At 38.5% G+C, this 18,648-nt stretch overlaps 1 protein-coding gene across 4 annotated transcripts; it reads left to right on the top strand.

Annotated features, from left to right (window-relative positions):
* Positions 1-158: 158 nt before the first annotated feature.
* LOC113527635 (legumain) lies at positions 159-11,276 on the top strand. 4 transcript variants are annotated; one of them, XM_034309490.2, is made up of 14 exons: positions 159-271; positions 516-603; positions 1,466-1,563; positions 4,341-4,422; positions 4,505-4,590; positions 5,436-5,511; positions 5,663-5,725; positions 6,931-6,997; positions 7,089-7,207; positions 8,220-8,330; positions 8,621-8,830; positions 9,525-9,689; positions 10,641-10,708; positions 10,794-11,276. In XM_034309490.2, the coding sequence occupies exons 2-14, from the start codon at positions 532-534 to the stop codon at positions 10,837-10,839; spliced, it is 1,263 nt and encodes a 420-aa protein (XP_034165381.2). In that variant the 5' UTR covers positions 159-271; positions 516-531; the 3' UTR covers positions 10,840-11,276. The 4 variants fall into 4 exon arrangements, with proteins under 4 accessions (XP_034165381.2, XP_034165379.2, XP_034165380.2 ...); XM_034309488.2 differs by having other exon boundaries at positions 8,217-8,330; positions 10,794-11,274; XM_034309489.2 differs by having other exon boundaries at positions 165-271; positions 486-603; positions 8,217-8,330; positions 10,794-11,274.
* The last annotated feature ends 7,372 nt before the right edge of the window (positions 11,277-18,648 follow it).

Raw genomic sequence — 18,648 nt, 5'->3', positions numbered from 1 at the left:
GCCTGGTTTAATGAGTTTCATGCCAATGTACACAAGCTGTATAGAGGACTGACAATAAAAGCCACTTGGCTTGACTTAGTGAACTGTTTTTCATTATGATTTACTGTTTTCTGGAAAGTGAAAGTTACGTTCCTGCAGTATTTCCTCATAAACCTCTTCATGACTTGAGATGAAAGGAAAGTGAAAGTTAGCTGGTGATAAAAAGCCCTGATGTGTCTGTTCATGACACTGAATAACAGACTGCTGAAGACAGTCACAGGCGAGAAAAGAGGTACGAATCAACACATTTCTCATTTTCATCAAGTAGAAAGAAATGGATTAAGAATAAGAATAAGAATTATTCACTAGAATAAAAAGAAGTAAACATAAAACAGAAGAAGGTTTTATTTAGTTTAGTTATGTAAGTCTGTATAACGTTTGAAGCTGTTGCAGGAGGATTATCACTATTATTAAAGCTATGAACTGGTCTTTTGTAATGTTTATAGTGTAACATTTCAGTATTTTCTGCTCGGAAGGAGCGTCTCTCTCGACATGGCCAGCAACGGGAAACAGTGGGTTCTCCTGGCAGCGGGTTCTAAAGGCTGGGAGAACTACAGACACCAGGTGAGAATATTAAATCCAGTGGATTGATTTTACCGTCAGATGCAAATACAGTCTGTATGTACAGACCTTTTGAAGCTTTTTAAATCTAAATAGTAAACTATTTACTAAATAGTATATATCTAAATATAATCTTTGCTAGTAGATTATTTATTTTTCATGATTATGGTCTTCAGAGAGACATGAGTAACACTTTACAATAACAGTACATGAGCAATCATGTACTAATACCTGAATTAATTCTTACTTAAATATGAACTAATGATGAGTTAAGGCACGACAACGTGAGTGAATTCATGTGTGAATAACGACCACCTTAAGTACATATTAGTACATGTGTGTTATATATTGTATTAATTAACACTTAACAATCAAACATGCTCTGTAAGAATATGAATTAAATATACATGTTTTGCCATATGCAGCTGCGTACACAAACATCATGGGATGGATTACTTTCATAATTTACACTGATCCTCCCTGTTGAATGTGGAAAGACGCACTAATAATTGTAATAATAATAATAATAATAGTAATAATAAACACCGATAATTTTATCTCAACCCATTTTGCATCATTCTCCATCATTCTCAGACTAAAACACTGGAAATTAATTTTACAGAACACTGGTTTTAAATGTTAATAGCATAATAAGAACATCTGCTAAATGAATAAATGTTACCGTATTCATTTCACTCTTGCACGTATTAGTGCTTCAGTGGGATTTGAAGTGAACTAGATGGAGAACTCATCATTAGTTCAGATTTAAGCATCACTTCAGGTATTAGTGCATGATTATTCACACTATAAGTGTTACTGAGACTTGATTAAATCCTGGTTTAAAAGTCCATGGATTCTCTTGCAGGCCGATGTGTGCCACGCTTACCAGGTCGTGCACCAGAATGGCATTCCGGACGAACAGATTGTGGTGATGATGTATGATGATATCGCTCATAATGAAGAGTGAGTATCTGCCACACAGAGGTTTGAGTCAAAATTCTCAGACCCTATATTAGGACTATGTTTTTTTTCCTGTATAAAATCACGAACTTTTACACTGCTGTTACGGAGATTAATGTGTAAGTGTAAAATCCAGCGCAGGCTTTTAAAACACACTCAATTAAAACATCTACACAGAAGATCAGCATGAGGAAAAAATAAAACTTTGTTCCATTGCATTAAGCATACTGTATTTTCTTAATTTTGCTCCTAGGCAGCTTACTTTTGGCCGTTTTAGCGTTCCATCTAGTCTCGGATTTATGATTCGGTATTTTTTATGGTATGTCTGAGCACAATAAATGAACTCAGACACCACTAAAACAGGAAACTGTACTCACACTGCATCTGTGGGTCATTTGGGGTTTGTTTTGGGGCTCAAAACTTAATCCACGGAAAAACAAAGCGATCGTGGTTCACTGTGCATTCACTTCATGGATCAAGAAGTTCAGGCTTGCTGTCTGTGCATATCTGCAGTTTCTTATCACCTGGCAATTAAGTACTCTAATGGCCTGTAAACAGTGTTAAGCAGCAACTTACAAGCTGATTGGCCAGGAGATTAAAAACAAGCGCTTGCTGTCACTCATCACTAGCAAGCGACGGACTGTTCATTTTCTACGTAAGAGCCACAATTTCAGCAACAAACTTCAGATAAATTACGACTGTGTCAATTCAAATGAGCAAATGAGGTATGGCTTGCTAAATTTTTACATTTGACACATAATAATAGAAGAAAAACTTTTTCATCTCATGCAAGGTTTCATCTTTATCTTGTCAAATACGACCATTCATTAAATGTGTATAGAGACATTATGAAAAAAAAAAAAGCTTGGAAGGAAGTAACAGAGATCGTTTGTGCCTCTTCTGAAAGTACGTAGCTAGTAGCTAGTTAGCTTGCTTTGCAAATCTAATATGAGAATATGAAAGCTAGTATGAAGCCTAATGGGTTTTTAAAGAAATGTGGAGTGTATAAATGATATAGTGAGCTGTACATTTTGGCTACCACCGTTTCTCATCGAAAGAAAATAAAAGCGCTGGACAGGCCACGCCCACAAGAGGCAAACCACAAGTGAGATGAGTGACTTGTCGCCTGTTAGTGTGAAATAAATTCATGACTTCTGTGTCAGAAAGACATTTCTTCATTTATCCATCCTCCTATTTCTTTTTTCTTTTTTTTTTTGGTGGAGGCATGGAGGCATTGTGCCATTAACAAGCGGCTAAGCTTAAACACAGCGTGTCGCAAAAGTCTCCATACATTTTAATACAAATTAACACTTAATATAAAAAAATATAAAAAAATATTTTTTTACAGATAGCCTTTAAGAATGCCTTTGACAAAAGAAGAACTTGTTGAAATCATTTTCACGACAAAAAAATAGCAATCATTTAGAGGATGTTCTGTAAATAAAGTTACTAAAATCAAGTTTTGCTAAAAAGTGTTAATTTCCTCTACATACGGAGACTTTTGGGACCCCCCGTAGTTAGGAAGCAATAATGTTTTGTTTTTATAATGTTTTGTTTTTATCCACAGATATAAAGCATCATATAAAACAGCCATTTTAAATAATATTATACATAATTGGGGTTGTATATAAAAAATCTACAAGCAAAAATAGGAGTAAATTATAGGAGCGTGTCCCAAAAGTCTCCATACAGAGGGGAAATTTTATAAAAAATACTTTTTAGCAAAATATAACTTTATTTACGAAACATCTTCTGCATGATTGCCATTTCTGCACACACACACACACACACACACACACACACGGAGTCGTCTCTCCCACTCATGATGAAATTGAGTAACACATCTGGTGTTATGCATGTAATTGCAGTCGGATTGTAATTTCATCGCAACCTTGCGACAGCTTCATGAGAATGATTTCAATACGTTCTTCTGTTGTCAAAGGCGTTCTTAAAGGCTATCTGAAATAATATATATGATATAAACTAAATATGAACCATTTTGGAAGACATTTTGCTAAAAAGTGCTAATTTCCCCTGTGTATGGAGACTTTTGAGACATGCTGTAAATCTAGGTTTGGATTTCTTCAAAGTTGCTTTGTGATGATGTCTATTGCTAAAATACAAATAAAATTATATATATATATATATATATATATATATATATATATATATATATATATATATATATATATATATATATATATTTTAATTCTGGTCACAGTGGAGCTTCCAAAAGTTTTCATCTTTTCAGAAAAGTGCAGTGACGTCAGGTGTCACTCGATCTTTTCTATTGTCTCTGGCTGAAGTTTACAATGCAGAACAATAATTATGTTTCTACATTTTAAAAAATCCTATAAAGAGCAGTAAACAGTAATAAATGAAACAAAGTCAATATTTAATGTGATGATCCTTCGCTTTAAATAAATAAAGCAGTATCTGAGGTGCAGTGTGTGCAGTTTTATAAGGAAATGAGCTGGAAGTGTTACTGAGCATCTTGCAGAAGCAGCCACAGTTCTTCTGGAGACTTTGACTGTCGACTCGCTTCTTATTTCTGCAGCGAAACCCAGCAGCCTTCATTATGTTTTTATCTGAAAAGTGTCTCTTATGGAATCTGCTGCTTTCTTTACTGACATACAAACATTTTTCTGGAACATTTCATTTTGTGCTGGAAAACTAATGTTTGGAATCTAAACTGTTTTTTGTACTGAATCAATAATGTAGAAGTCGGAAAATAAAAATCTATAACAAAGTTTAAATATATATATAATTTTTTCCCTCAGAAATCCGTTCCCTGGCAACATAATCAATGTACCAAAAGGTCCAGATGTGTACAATGGTGTTCCAAAAGACTACACAGGAGAGGTAATGTGTTTTGCGTTATACGGTTAAACAAAACTCTTATTAGACTAAGTGAAAATTAAACTGTCGATGAATTTATTACCAGCACGTATCAGCTGAAAACTTTCTGGCTGTCCTGCGTGGAGATTCACGGGCTATCAGGAAACGAGGAAGGAAAAAAGTCATCAAAAGGTATTAATCATGTCTTATTCAACAACGCTCGACTCCTGTTCTACTGTTCTGTTTCCTGTACACTCACCATTTTACAATCGTTCCCAAACTTATTCATTTTAAAACTGCGGCTAATAAACCTGGTGGAGAGCTGGTACGATTTGAAGTGTTGTTGCACCAATAAACGTGACGCTCAGCGGCAGTCGAACACGGTAGCTGCGATGGAGAAGCGTAAACAAAACGTGCTAATGGACAGAAAATAATCTCCTCATTACCTCACACTCACTTTAAAGAATGTGTGTGTGTTTACACACCAGCTGATTTCAGAATGTAGTAATTTTCTTTAATTGCAGGTCTATCGTTAGAGGATCTTCATCGTATAATCTGACATGGAGACACATGCTATCACACAGTCTGTTACAGAATTCACTACAGGGTTTATTTATTAAGATCTCATACAGTGTGATGAGGAATGATTTTAAAACACAGCTGAAATAACAGAGTAAATCTGGATTCAGTTGCTCACAGTGCCAGAATTTTGTTCTTGGTTTTAATACTGAAATTTTGCGTAACTACAGACTTAAGCTAAGCACTATTCAGAAGTTATGAGTGAGTGACACATAGGGGGCGGAGTTTATCTAAAACAGAGGTGTGTGTTGAACTCAAGCGCATTTTTCTTGCATGATATCAGCTGAAGCGAGGAGCAGCTTTCCTCATTTTGATGACTTTACTATTGTTCGAAAGCAGAAAACATTAAAAGAAAGAAAAATTTTTTTTTACGGAAATCTGTGTAGTTCTCTGTTACTCTGTAATGTTAATTGATGAATATACTCCGACATTTATTATCCATATTTGTTCTGTTTCAGTTGTGCAAATGATTCTATCTTTATCTACTTATCAGACCATGGAGGCCACGGAGTCTTTCAGTTTCCTAATTCCACAGTAAGTGCAGTCAGATTTAATTTTCTCTCTCTTAGAAATGTAACTGATGTTTAATTTAAAATCGCAGAAACAAAAATCCTTTAGAGCCCCTTCAAAACCATAATAATGCACTTTATTGTTGATTATATTAATCAGTTGTTCTCTGTTATAGCTTTATGCACATGAGCTCATCGACACAGTGAAAGAGATGTGCAGGAACGGCAAATTTTCAAAGGTAGATATATTATAATAATATGAGGGCCAAAACTGTTAGATCATGAACATCATCGGCATGTTTGGTGAAATACTGCTCCACGTACCAAAGTGAACACCATTTCCCAGAATGCTCACAATTATGCTCAAAATTCATGTTCACAATTAACGTCCTTCTCATAATTAACCTGAAATTTCAATGAATCTTTGCGAAGTCTTGCTCATACGTTCTACTAGTGATGTTACTAGAATCATTACGTAACGTGTGTTAACTTGGGATTTACATTATCAGGGCAAATCCAAGACTCATAGTCCATGATGGGGATCAGAAACATACTAGAATGGTCAAAGAACAGGTAAAGATCAAATCAGGAACTGCTACACATAGAGCAAGGACTAGAATAACAGACACTGGGGGAATAAACGCTTACGAAAGCATTACATTACAAAAAAAACAGCCGGGTATACGCAGACAAACTAACTGATGATGTAACTATACAAAATACACAGTAGAGGAAGAGACCAATGACAGGATAGAGGTGGAGACAGGACTCCAACGTCGCCATGGGAACCACAATGCCAAGAAGGGATCCATGACAAGTTTCCAACTGTTAGTTCTGATTTATACATCTGCGAACACATCAGGAAGTCGTGCGCGGAGGCTCGCACAGGATCACGTCTTCATACTTTACATTAATCACATCAGAATTTACCTGATTAGACAGCGATGAAGAGCCGAAACAAAGGCGAGTTCTGTTTTTCACGGCCGGAAACGATAAAGGATAACTTTGCATCATCTATTATAAACCAAATGAATTCTCACTGAAAACATTTTGTGTTTTTTTTTTACACTTAATTGTTTAGCATTTTATTGTTTATAATTTAATTATTCTGAGTTTGATTACACACAATTAGACATGCCACATCGGCTCATCAAAACGTTCCCAGGTACGCAACCGGACACGCCTCTCTGCCAGCCAATCAGCATTCTGCAACATCTCGTTAGCTCATGGGAGGACTACGCGCTAGCACGTCTCTGTGTCTCTGTGTGCCACAGTTACCCATGATCCCCTGCTGTGCATTGCGACACAAATTCACACTAATGCAGAAGCATAAACCAGGCTTTAGAATGATTTAGGAGTATTGCCTGCTTAGACAGTGTTACTGGTGTTTGCAATCTCAGAATTAAAAATGACAATGAGTTTGCCCATTTTTCTGCCCGTGTAGATGGTTATTTACATGGAAGCGTGCCACGCTGGATCAATGCTGGACGAGCTGCCGAAATTAGGCAACGGTTAGAACATTTCTTATTTATGAAAAAGAGAATATTTTTAAGTCAAAAAATGCATTGGTGTGACTTCAAAACTTCGAATCTGTCGTTTCAGTGTATGCCGTTGCAGCGAGTAAGCCAGAGGAGAGCTCGTATGCTTGCTTCTTTGACAAGAAAAGGAACGCGTTTGTCGCTGATGCTTTCACAGCTTACTGGCTGCACCACACCAAGAGAGTTAGTGTTTTATATAAGAAATAAATCACCACATGTGCTGATGTTATAGTAAAATAATCAACAACAGGGTGGTGTGATAAAGCAGAGTTACTATTACCACCGTAAAGTTGATTATTTTCCTATAACAGCACGTCCTGAAGTGTTTTATTCCTCTTACATTCCTCCACAGCAATTTACCAATGAATACAATTTTTTTAATTTAAGAATGATGTCCATTTATCTGGTTGTGATTGCTTAGAAGGTGTTGATTAATTTTCTATAACAGCAGCTCTGACAGTTATATAGGTTTATATTAATGGTTTCTATAGTAACAGCTCATTCACAGGGACTTGAACGGCAGACGCTCCACTAATAATAAACAGATTAAAAAAATGTAAATTGTCGTTGATCTGGTGAAGTTTTCTGTAAGGAGATATTTATTTAACAATTATGGAAGGAGTCTCCAGTGTCAGCGCTTTGTAACAGTCAGAGGTAAAACTGTAACTTTAAGTTTTCCGACGTCTTCAGGACAGAGGAGTTTACGCTTCTTTGCGGTTTCTCGCTAACATGCGTAACAAGCTGCGTTTTTTATGTTTTAGCGAGAGAAAAAAGAGAGGCTGGTGAGGGAACGACTGATTATAGCTGCTATAAAATAATGTTTCACAACATTAAATGTAACCGTACATAGATAAAAAGTATGCCATGCCACAGTTTAGTAAATTTAAAAATTGTAATCATTGACCGATTGCTGTGGTATAAGAGGAATAAAACACTTGTGGACATGCGGTTATCACCCTGGCACTGATTATTTTCCTAACACCACTTTCTGATCAATCAGAATCCAGAATTCAACAGCGCTGTAGTATAAGTTGTTATGTTAAATAAGATTAATTGTATATCGCAATGGTGTCGTGTTTTGTGCAGTAAATTTGGTCAGTTTTGTACGTACACGAAAAGAAGCTGAATCGAACATCAGTTATTTTTTATTTTTAAAAACGGGGTTGTTGCTCTTTTCCTCTTTCCATGATAGAAGAAGCTCAGGGTGAGCACTTTAGAGGACCAGTTTTATTATGTGAAAGAAAAAGTCAGAGAGACCGTGACAGAATTGGGAGTGAGTCAGACACCCTGTCATTACGGGAACATGGTACGTATGAAAAATGTAATCATATTAGATATTAGAAAATCTAGGAATTAACTCAGGCATTTAATAATACTATTTAAACAAACTACTAAATAAAAAAAGTCAACCTTCCCAGAAAAAAAAACTATAACGAATAATAGAACTATTGTGTCTGTTAACTGCTTTAAATGGAGAGGGTGTTGTATTTATCAACATTATTAAGCATTAAAAGGTCTTTAAAGTTAATTTTGTTAAATAATTCACTACAATATTATGAAGTGGACTTTATTCTTTATTTACAACATGTTTTATAGTTCATGCTCCAGCTACCCCTGAGTGAATTTCTGGGAAAGTCTCCTGACTCCGTTAGGAGGAAGTACAAATCCCAGTCGCAGAACTTTGTCGTGACCAATGTCGAAGAAAGCGCAAATGTTCCGCTGTTAATCCAACAAAACAGGATTAGAAAAGAACGGAACCCCAGAAGAAGAGACGCTCTTGAAAGACAATATCATGAGCTTAAGAGAGTAAGTGCACCACTTCCTGTGCAGTACATTATTTTCACAAATATGCAAATTCAGTTTACTCACCTTTACCTGTATGATATTCTTATTTACATCTCTTGCTCTGCAATATTATCCTCTGTATCTACTCTATATTCTCAAAATATACTTGTTTAAAAAAAAAAATACTGTATCAGAGCCGATCAATGTATGAAAAAACCTCAACTAATCATAGATCTGTGACTCTCGTTTTCTAAACCAGACCAGCAGTGTTTTATTTTATTCAAGCACATGCATTTATGTAAATTATTCAGAGTCCACTGGCTCAGAGACGAGCTACAGAAAGAGCTAAACAGGTCAGAAATGTAAACGTAAGCTTTCTGATCTGATTAATGAAGTGACAAACGTTTAAAATAAGGTGGATGAAAAAAACTAAATGTTAATAGATGAATGGATGGAGAGGTGCGTGTTTATTCTGAGGTGTCTCATCTGTTCAGAGTAGACATGTGCCTCGGGATAAACAGTCACAAAATGGTGGTTTTTTTCTTTATTACAGCCATCAGATATGAAGCTTAAGGCAAAAACGAAAGGCCGCTTTTAGTTTTAGTTGAAGACCCCTGGCTTATAGTCTACAGCTAAAGCACCTGAGATGTGTATTTTGCTTATTTATACTTAGTTAAACTGCACAGTAGATTAATCATTGTCTTCATGTTTGTAGAAGCAGAGTACAATGGATAAAGCCGTGCAGAAGATTGCTCAGCGCTGCACTTACGATGGAGGTGTACGAGCTCTGAGTGAAAAACACGAGGTGACTCGCCTGTACGAACTCAGAGTCGTGGCCGAGCATTTTAGGACAACTGTCTTCAACTGGGATGAAGAGGCGGGTACTTCCTTTTTAAATTTATTTATTCATTCATTTATTTGTTCATTTGTTGGTGCGCACTTGTACTTGCTTATTTATTTAAAACTTCCAAAGAGCAAATAGTCACGCTTTTCATCATTCCCGTGTGATCCAGCAAATATATGGTGTTTTGCAAGCACAAGTTTTATCAGGTAGATTGAGTGATTTATAATTCATAATTCATAATTCCAATAGGTAAGAAATGAAGTATGTTTAATCAGTGAAGTTAAAATGTATGCAAGATATTTTATATAATATAATCTATAATATAATAACAATCAATGATGGGGTGGTGTGATGACGTGGAGTTACTGTAACACCCTGAAGTTGATTATTTTCCTATAACAGCATGTCTCCAAGTGTTTTAATCCTCTTATACCACAGTGATTTACCAACACTTACAATTTTCATACTTTTTATCCATTTACAGTTATATTTACTGTCATGGAATATCAGGGAAACAAGTTAGTTCCTGTTCTTACTTATGTTATAGCAGCTATAATGAGAATGAATTTTTTCCAAGAAACTGTAAAGGTAAACTCCTCTGACCTAAAGATGTTGGAAAACTTAAAGTTACAACAAAATTACCTCTGACTGTTACAAAGCGCTGACACTGGAGACTCCTTCCATAAACGTTACATAAACATCTCCTTACAGAAAACTAATTGTTGATATGGTGAAGAAGTTTTTATCCGTTTATTATCAGTGAAGTGTCCGCTGTACAAGTCCCTGTGAATGAGCCGTTACTATAGAAACGACAATGTATTAGAACGAGCGCATTAATATAAACCTGCACTACTGACCGAGCTGCTGTTATAGAAAATTAATCCCCTTCTTAGCAATCACAATCCAGAATTCAACAGGTCTGTGGTATGAATAATCTCTCTCTCTCTCTCTCTCCCTCTCTCTCTCTCTCTCTCTCTCTCTGTGCAGTTTGTTTTCACTCGTTCACACCTGCAGGTTTTAGTGAATCTGTGTGAGTGTGGGTTGGAGGTTGACAGGTATGTGATGAGTTTCAGTTCCTCAGGAATTCATTTAAATTAAATATGCCCCTTCGTTCATGATTTCTTTGTTTGTCTCCATCAGCATCACTGCAGCCATTGACTACGTCGGTCAGCGGATTAAGTTCTGAAGAAAACACAAGCAACTCTACGGAGCGACAGCAGATTTCATTCTCCTTAAATGCTTCATTTTGATTGTCTCAGCTTTTCACATTCTTTTGGTTATAAGAAGCATGTATTGAGATAAGTGTATCTTTTAACACCCTGATGTTACAGTTCTATATATTTTATTCATAATTAGATTAAATACTTGGTTTATGCTCCCTGCAAAAAACTGTGCTGAAAGTGATGACAATATGTACCTAGAGGTACTTACATTATAGGTCACCATCATTTTCTTTCAATTCTTTTTTAAAATTTATACAAGGGAGACTTTCTAAAAATCTTTTTTCAATATGCTTATATTTTTAAAAAATAGAATTAGTCCTAGACGTATAGTATGATGGTAGTAAATCATGTTTGTATTTGTGATTTTCTGCTGTAACCATAACCACGTTCTGGAATAAAGAGTATAAAAGAGTTTACAAGGAATAATGTTTTTATTTATGTGATGTTTTTATGGAATTGTGTTGCATATTTGTAATAATCTCAAAGAAAATCCTTTGATGGCTTATTCATTCATTCATTCATTCATTCTCTTTGTACTTTTCCTTCTGGGAGTTGTGGTGACAACAAGCTGAGAAGATGAGCCCAGATCCACAGACACAGATTCCAGCTCCTCCTGGGAGATCCCCACACATCTGCCCCATGGTCTCGATCCCTGATTCCACCCCATCCAAACCACCACAGTCTGGCTCCTCTTAAATTTGGAGGAGCAGCAGCTCTACTCCATATCTTTCCTGGATTATTGCGCTCTTCACTGTATCACAGAGAGTAAGTAAAGGAGGAACCTCATTTTCTCCGGCTGTACTCACAGCCATATAGTCATGGGAAAAAGAAAGTTTTTATTTATCAGGTGTGACAACACGGGACCACAGAGGGGCTGAACACAGATAGCAGGAGGCAGGAGTGTGGGGAATGTGCTCTTATTTTAAGAAAAGGTGCAGAAAGCAAGTGGGGGTGAAGGTGAAGATGGCTGATGAAGTGGGGTGAGATTGTTGTCATCCCAGAGCTGAGCGCGGCGTGGCGGCGGGACGAAGAGGGCACGGTGGTCGGTCTCAAGCAGAGCTGAGGTCGGCGTGCAGAGGTTGGGCCTCTCCTGCTCGTTCAGCACCCTGCTGGCAGTCGTGTAAGGAGCACTGGGCTTCTTTTGTGCACAGGCTGGTGGCCCGCCGTCACACAGGAGCTAAATAACAATTATGTGGTCCTCACCAACGTCTACAAAAAACAAATAACCTCAGGTGACAATTAAAAACAAAACAGATTTCAATATCTAGCCATTTTCCCCAAAAAAAGTAAACCAATATATACAACGATGAACTCCACTTTATACCAGAATATTCTTGAGATAAATATGAGGCCATCTGTCCAGCGGCTTAAACTGGGTCGAAATTGAATCATGGAACAGGACAATGATCCCAAACACACTAGTAAATCAACGTACGAATGGCTAAAGAAGAAGAAAATCAAGGTGTTGGAATGGCGAAGTCCATCTCCAGACCTCAACCCCATTGAGATGCTGTGGAGGGATCTTAAGAGAGCTGTGCATAAACAAATGTCCTCAAACACCAATGAACTGAAGCAGCGCTGTAAAGAAGAACAGGACCTTCATCCCTATTCCCTCATACTGTATGCTCATGAGCTGACTGAATGTACAGTCATGGGAAAAAGAAAGTACACCCTCCTTCAATTCGATGTTTTTAGTTATCAGGGCTTCTCACCAACTTCTATAAAAAAACAAATCCATGTGCCCTATCCATCACTTAAACTCCTCCACCAGGGGTAAGGCCTCTCCTCTCACACTGAAGTGATCATCTCACACTTTTCAAGGAGAGAACCATGGCCCCAGACCTGGAGGTGCTGATTTCTCTCCCAGACACTTTCTCCCAGAGAAACTTTTCTGATCGAATATAAAACATGTGAAACGACATGAAAAGATCTGTCAGTGTTTTTTCTCAATTTTCGTTACCCAAGGACATAAAATATCAACAAATCTTCGACTAAGGTGCGTTAAACAACATGTCTAACATTCAGCTTGTTCAGTGTGTTGAGTGCAGGATGTTTAGTCACTCTTCCTCCGTCGTTAGTATTAACTTTATTTGTGATAAATGCATGTTAGTTAGCTCTCTGACGGAGAAGATTGCAGCATTAGAGGTGCGCATCCAGACTCTAGAGAGGGTTAGTGAGAGTGAGAGCAGCGTAGTTTCTGTAGGGGAAAGTCTGGATGCCTTAGGCGGAGTTAGTAATCCCCCAACTCCGGCATTAAAGCCCTCACAGCGGGGCGAATGGGTGACGACTCGGCGGCATAATCGCAAAGCCAAAGCTAACGCTAAGGCTCGCCCACAGGAGCACCACTCCTCTCCGCTTCACGTGTCCAACAGGTTTGCTCTCCTCAGTGAAGCACCCGCTGAGAAACCTGAAAGAGCTCTGGTTATAGGTGACTCTATCTTGCGGCACGTGAAATTAGCTAGGCCTTTAGGGGCACCAGCAGCTTTAGTCAGGTGTATACCGGGAGCCAGGGCGCCAGACATAGCAGGTAATCTTAGGGTCTTAGGCAAGCACAGGTTCTCACAGATAGTTATTCATGTAGGAGCTAATGATATACGCCTTCATCAGTCTGAGGTTACTAAGAGTAACATGGTAGAGGTGTGTAAATTAGCGAAGGCGATGTCCGATGCTGTAGTATGCTCTGGCCCCATCCCAATGCGGCATGGCGATGTAGCTTACAGCAGGTTATGGTCACTGAACTGCTGGATGTCCAGGTGGTGCTCCGAAAACAATGTGGGCTTTATAGATAATTGGACTAACTTTGAGGGCAAGGCTGGCCTGTTAGGGCGGGACGGTGTCCATCCCACTCGGGAAGGTGCTGCTCTCATTTCTTGCAGCATAGCACATAGTCTCAGAACAGGCCTAGTTAATCGGTGACAATCCAGGGCCAAGGCCAGGGAGCAGACAAGCAGGCTAAACCGACCGTCTGCTAGCTGCACTGAGTCGTCACTTAGGTTCCACCGTATTGAGACTGTGTCTGTTCCCCGAGCTAAACAAAATTATAGACATACTCAGACAGTTTGTTTTAGTAATCTAATTAACATAAAATTAAACCATACCGAATGCATAGCCAGCACCGTTGATCTGAAGCTAGGACTGTTGAATATTAGATCTCTTACGTCTAAAGCGCTTATTGTTAATGAAACCATTACTGATCAGGAGTTTGATGTACTGTGTTTAACAGAAACGTGGATTAAACCAAACGAGTTTGTAGCATTAAATGAAGCTAGTCCTCCCGGGTACAGTTACATACATCAGCCCCGTCTAACTGGCAAAGGAGGAGGCGTCGCAGTCATTTATAATGATAATCTAGCCGTCACACAAAAACCTAGTCATAAATTCAACGCATTTGAAGTTCTTTATTCTAACATAACATACGTAGCCACTAAAAATAAGTCTACCCAGGTGATTCCAGTAATTATTATTTACAGACCCCCAGGGCCATATTCTGAATTCCTGTGTGAATTTGCGGATTTCATCTCTAACCTGGTTGTTTCTTTAGACAAGGCATTAATTGTTGGAGACTTTAATATTCATTTTGATAATCCAGATGACCCTCTGAGAACAGCAGTTGTGTCCATTCTAGATTCTGTAGGGGTTAATCAGAATGTAATAGGACCCACCCATAGTGGTGGTCACACTCTTGATTTAATACTAACATTCGGATTAAATATAGAAAATATAGTCTCATGTCCACAGTCTGAAGCTATCTCAGATCATTACCTCATCTCATTTAAAATGTGTATTAATCATAGTATATGCACCTTGCCACGTCACCGTGTCAAACGTACGTTCACGTCAACAACTGCACAGAGTTTTATCAGTAATCTCCCAGATTTATCAACCATGATTGGATCACCGTCTGATCCCGAAGAACTTGACCAGGCAACTGAATGTTTAGAATCAACGTTCTGCAACTCACTAGATAAGGTAGCTCCACTTAAAAGAAAAATAATTAGGGAGAAAAAGCTAGCACCCTGGTATAGCGATCACACATGGACTTTAAAACAGACCACTCGAAAACTAGAACGTAAATGGCGTCAAACTAACTTGGTAGTATTTCAAATAGCATGGAAGGAGAGCCTATTGAGCTATAAGAAAGCTCTTAGTGCTGCTAGATCAATGTATCTCTCCACCCTAATTGAAGATAACAGAAATAATCCTAGATTCTTATTTAATACTGTAGCAAAATTAACTAGGAATAAGACCACAATAGAAACACGCACACAATCATTATATAGCAGCGATGACTTCATGAATTTTTTCAATGGTAAAATTGAAAATATCAGGCTAGAAATTCAGACTATTAATTTAAAACCGGACAGTTCTATAACTAACCCTGTAGATGATAATATGATAATATTAGATAAACAACTACAACGCTTTAGTCCCCTTGAAGAGACTGAACTAATTTCACTAATTTCATCATCAAAATCATCAACCTGTATGCTAGATCCTTTACCTACTTGTTTCCTCAAACAGATAATTCCTGAAACAATCAAACCTCTTTTAAAGATAATCAATTCTTCCCTTAGCATTGGCTATGTACCTAAATCTTTTAAATTAGCAGTTATCAAGCCCCTGATTAAAAAACCTGACCTCAATCCCTGTCAACTGTCCAACTACAGGCCAATATCAAACCTCCCCTTTATTTCCAAGGTCCTTGAAAAGGTTGTAGCACAGCAGCTATGCTCATACTTACATAGGAATAACATTCATGAAATGTATCAGTCAGGATTTAGGCCTCATCATAGCACAGAGACAGCACTGGTAAAAGTTGTAAATGACTTACTACTGGCCTCTGATCAGGGTTGTGTCTCCTTGCTGGTGCTGCTTGACCTTAGTGCAGCTTTTGATACCATTGATCATGCTATTCTCCTCAATAGACTAGAAAATGTAGTAGGCATTAAGGGAACAGCCCTTTCCTGGCTCAGGTCTTATTTGACTGATCGTTATCAGTTTGTAAACGTAAATGGTGACTTCTCTTCTCATGCTAAGGTAAAGTTTGGTGTTCCGCAAGGCTCTGTTTTAGGCCCACTGCTCTTTTCTTTATATATGCTACCTCTGGGCAAAATTATTCGTAAGCATGGTATTAGCTTCCACTGTTACGCTGATGACACACAGTTGTATGTTTCAGCAAAGCCAGATGACAGACACCAGCTTAATAAAGTTGAGGAATGTGTAAAAGACATTAGAAACTGGATGCTTATTAACTTTCTCTTACTTAATTCTGACAAGACAGAAGTACTTGTACTAGGACCACATGCAGCTAGAAGTAAGCTTTCTGATTACATAATAACTCTGGATGACCTTTCTGTTTCATCATGTGCAGCAGTAAAAGACCTTGGTGTGATTATCGACTCTAGTCTTTCTTTTGAAGCTCATGTAGATAATATAACTAGGATTGCTTTCTTTCATCTCAGAAATATTGCTAAAATAAGAAATATATTGTCACTACACGATGCAGAAAAATTAGTTCATGCTTTTGTTACCTCTAGGTTGGATTATTGTAATGCCTTACTGTCTGGATGTTCCAGTAGATGCATAAACAAGCTCCAGTTAGTCCAGAATGCAGCAGCGAGAGTCCTTACTAGAACCAGAAGATATGACCACATCACCCCTATCTTATCCACACTGCATTGGCTCCCAATCAAATTTCGTATTGATTATAAAATACTACTATTGACCTATAAAGCACTAAATGGTCTCGCGCCACAGTACCTGAGCGAACTTTTGGTCTTTTATGATCCGTCACGCCTACTCAGATCAAAAGATGCAGGCTATTTGTTGGTACCTCGAATAATGCGGGCTACAGCTGGGGGTAGAGCTTTCTCTTACAAAGCCCCACAGTTATGGAACAGCCTTCCACTTAGTGTTCGGGGCTCAGACACAGTCTCAGTGTTTAAGTCTAGGCTGAAAACATATTTGTTTAGTCAAGCCTTTTGTGAATAGTTTTCTTAGGTACAGGGGCAGGTCTGGAGGGTTTCACAGGCATAGAGTGTTGTGGTGAAATGGGATGTTTGGATGCTGTCGCCCCTCCACTCTCACACGTTCACTCAGGTTTGTCGACGGTGGAGTGGCTGGCTGCCTTATGTCCCAGGGTGCCCTCATGTCTGTGTTAGCTTCTGGCTCTCCCTTTCAGTTATGCTGTCATAGCTAGTCTTGCCGGAGTCCCTGCTTGCACTCTGCATGCAAAGTACATCGTGCTTAACCATTAGAGGACAAAAGCTCACCTAACAATCTCTTCCTTTCTCTCCATCTCTCTCTCTCCCTCACTCTCTGTCGAGCTACACATGCTACTTCTGAGATGCCAGTGATGCCAGTGATCCTGACCCCTTCTGCTCCTCCTCGCTGCCTGACCCATCCTGATGCCCTACTTCTGGTTGGAGTTCTCATCGGTTGAGTTCGCTCGCTGCTGCTGGGGGTGGCCCCATATGGACGGTCTGAAGAACTGTTTGGATTGCTGGGGATGGTGCCACCTGGGGGCTGTGGAGATGGCTTGGGGATCACATATGGGGAGCTGTACTGTAATGGCTTGGGACTGCGATTGCTGTAGTGGCTTTGGGGCTGCAGTTGCCACGAGCAGCTTCGTACTCAGGACTCCATCAGTGGACAGTGGATAGATTTTAACCAGCCGGACCTCTTGCAAATACTGTGATGAATTTATTGGTTGCACAATTGCACTATTTGTCCATATAGTACACAATAGAAGGGATTTATTTATAATTGCACTATCCGTTGCACCCAGATGAGGATGGGTTCCCTTTTGAGCCTGGTTCCTCTCAAGGTTTCTTCCTCATATCATCTCGGGGAGTTTTTCCTTGCCACCGTCGCCACTGGCTTGCTCATTAGGGATAAATTCACAGTGATAAATTTAAATATTTACAATATATTTTTGTGAATCCATTTATTTCTGTAAAGCTGCTTTGTGACAATGTCCATTGTTAAAAGCGCTATACAAATAAAATTGAATTGAATTGAATTGAATAAAATATCAGATTTATTAAAGCCAAAATAAAAATTACACAAGTTCATAGTGATGTGCATAAGTGCAGTCAATATGCAACACCAGACACAAACATATTTATGTGCCTGAGTGGTGAGAGGTACAGTAATGAGATAAACTGCACAGAGGCAGGACGAGATATTTCTCCTGAGTAGAACCAAATAAAGAGTAAAAATACACAGGACTACAAACACAAAAAGACACAGCTGAAACAAACAAGTCTAAAGTGAAACTGATTAGAGGAAGTGCTCCGGATGCACCTGCCCAGGATATTCTCTAATATCTAGTTGGATATTTTCCCAGACTATACACAAATGAATAATTTACACGGTAATTGTGATGATGAGCGCTGTTCGAGTGCCGAGTACGCTCCTTCCATGTTAATGACCGTGGCCTTTCTTTGTCCTGCGAGCTTCATAACTGACCTGACTTTATTGTTGGGTCTCAAACACAGACCTCTAACACACAGTGTTCATGATGGTCGATTACACGTAAAAGAACTGAGGAGACAGGAGGTGGGACAGAACAAAACATATTAGTTGGAGTGCAGTTCAATAAACTTTGTTTTGTTAATAAAAGCTGCACGGTCACATTCCTCTTTACACAGATCCCTGATTTCTGAGTCATTATCTCCAAGTGCACAGAGAGCAGAAAACCAAGGGGAATTTAATGAAGAGCAGATGACTCAGAGAAAAAAGTAAGGGGGTTTTCTGTGTGTGTGTGTGTG

The sequence above is a fragment of the Pangasianodon hypophthalmus genome, chromosome 12 (assembly GCF_027358585.1).
Source record: "Pangasianodon hypophthalmus isolate fPanHyp1 chromosome 12, fPanHyp1.pri, whole genome shotgun sequence".
Classification (NCBI taxonomy): domain Eukaryota; kingdom Metazoa; phylum Chordata; class Actinopteri; order Siluriformes; family Pangasiidae; genus Pangasianodon; species Pangasianodon hypophthalmus.
The sequence above is the reverse complement of the archived record's forward strand: the minus strand, read 5'-3'. Positions and strand labels throughout refer to the sequence as shown.

What these genes read in the sequence shown, in the direction of transcription:
- LOC113527635 (XM_034309488.2), top strand. Translation starts at nt 532, where the DNA reads ATGGCCAGCAACGGGAAACAGTGGGTTCTCCTGGCAGCGGGTTCTAAA. An exon ending in TTCAGTTTCCTAATTCCACA is followed by an intron (nt 5,512 to 5,662) that starts GTAAGTGCAGTC and finishes TCTCTGTTATAG; the next exon opens with CTTTATGCACATGAGCTCAT. An exon ending in AATATCATGAGCTTAAGAGA is followed by an intron (nt 8,831 to 9,524) that starts GTAAGTGCACCA and finishes TCATGTTTGTAG; the next exon opens with AAGCAGAGTACAATGGATAA.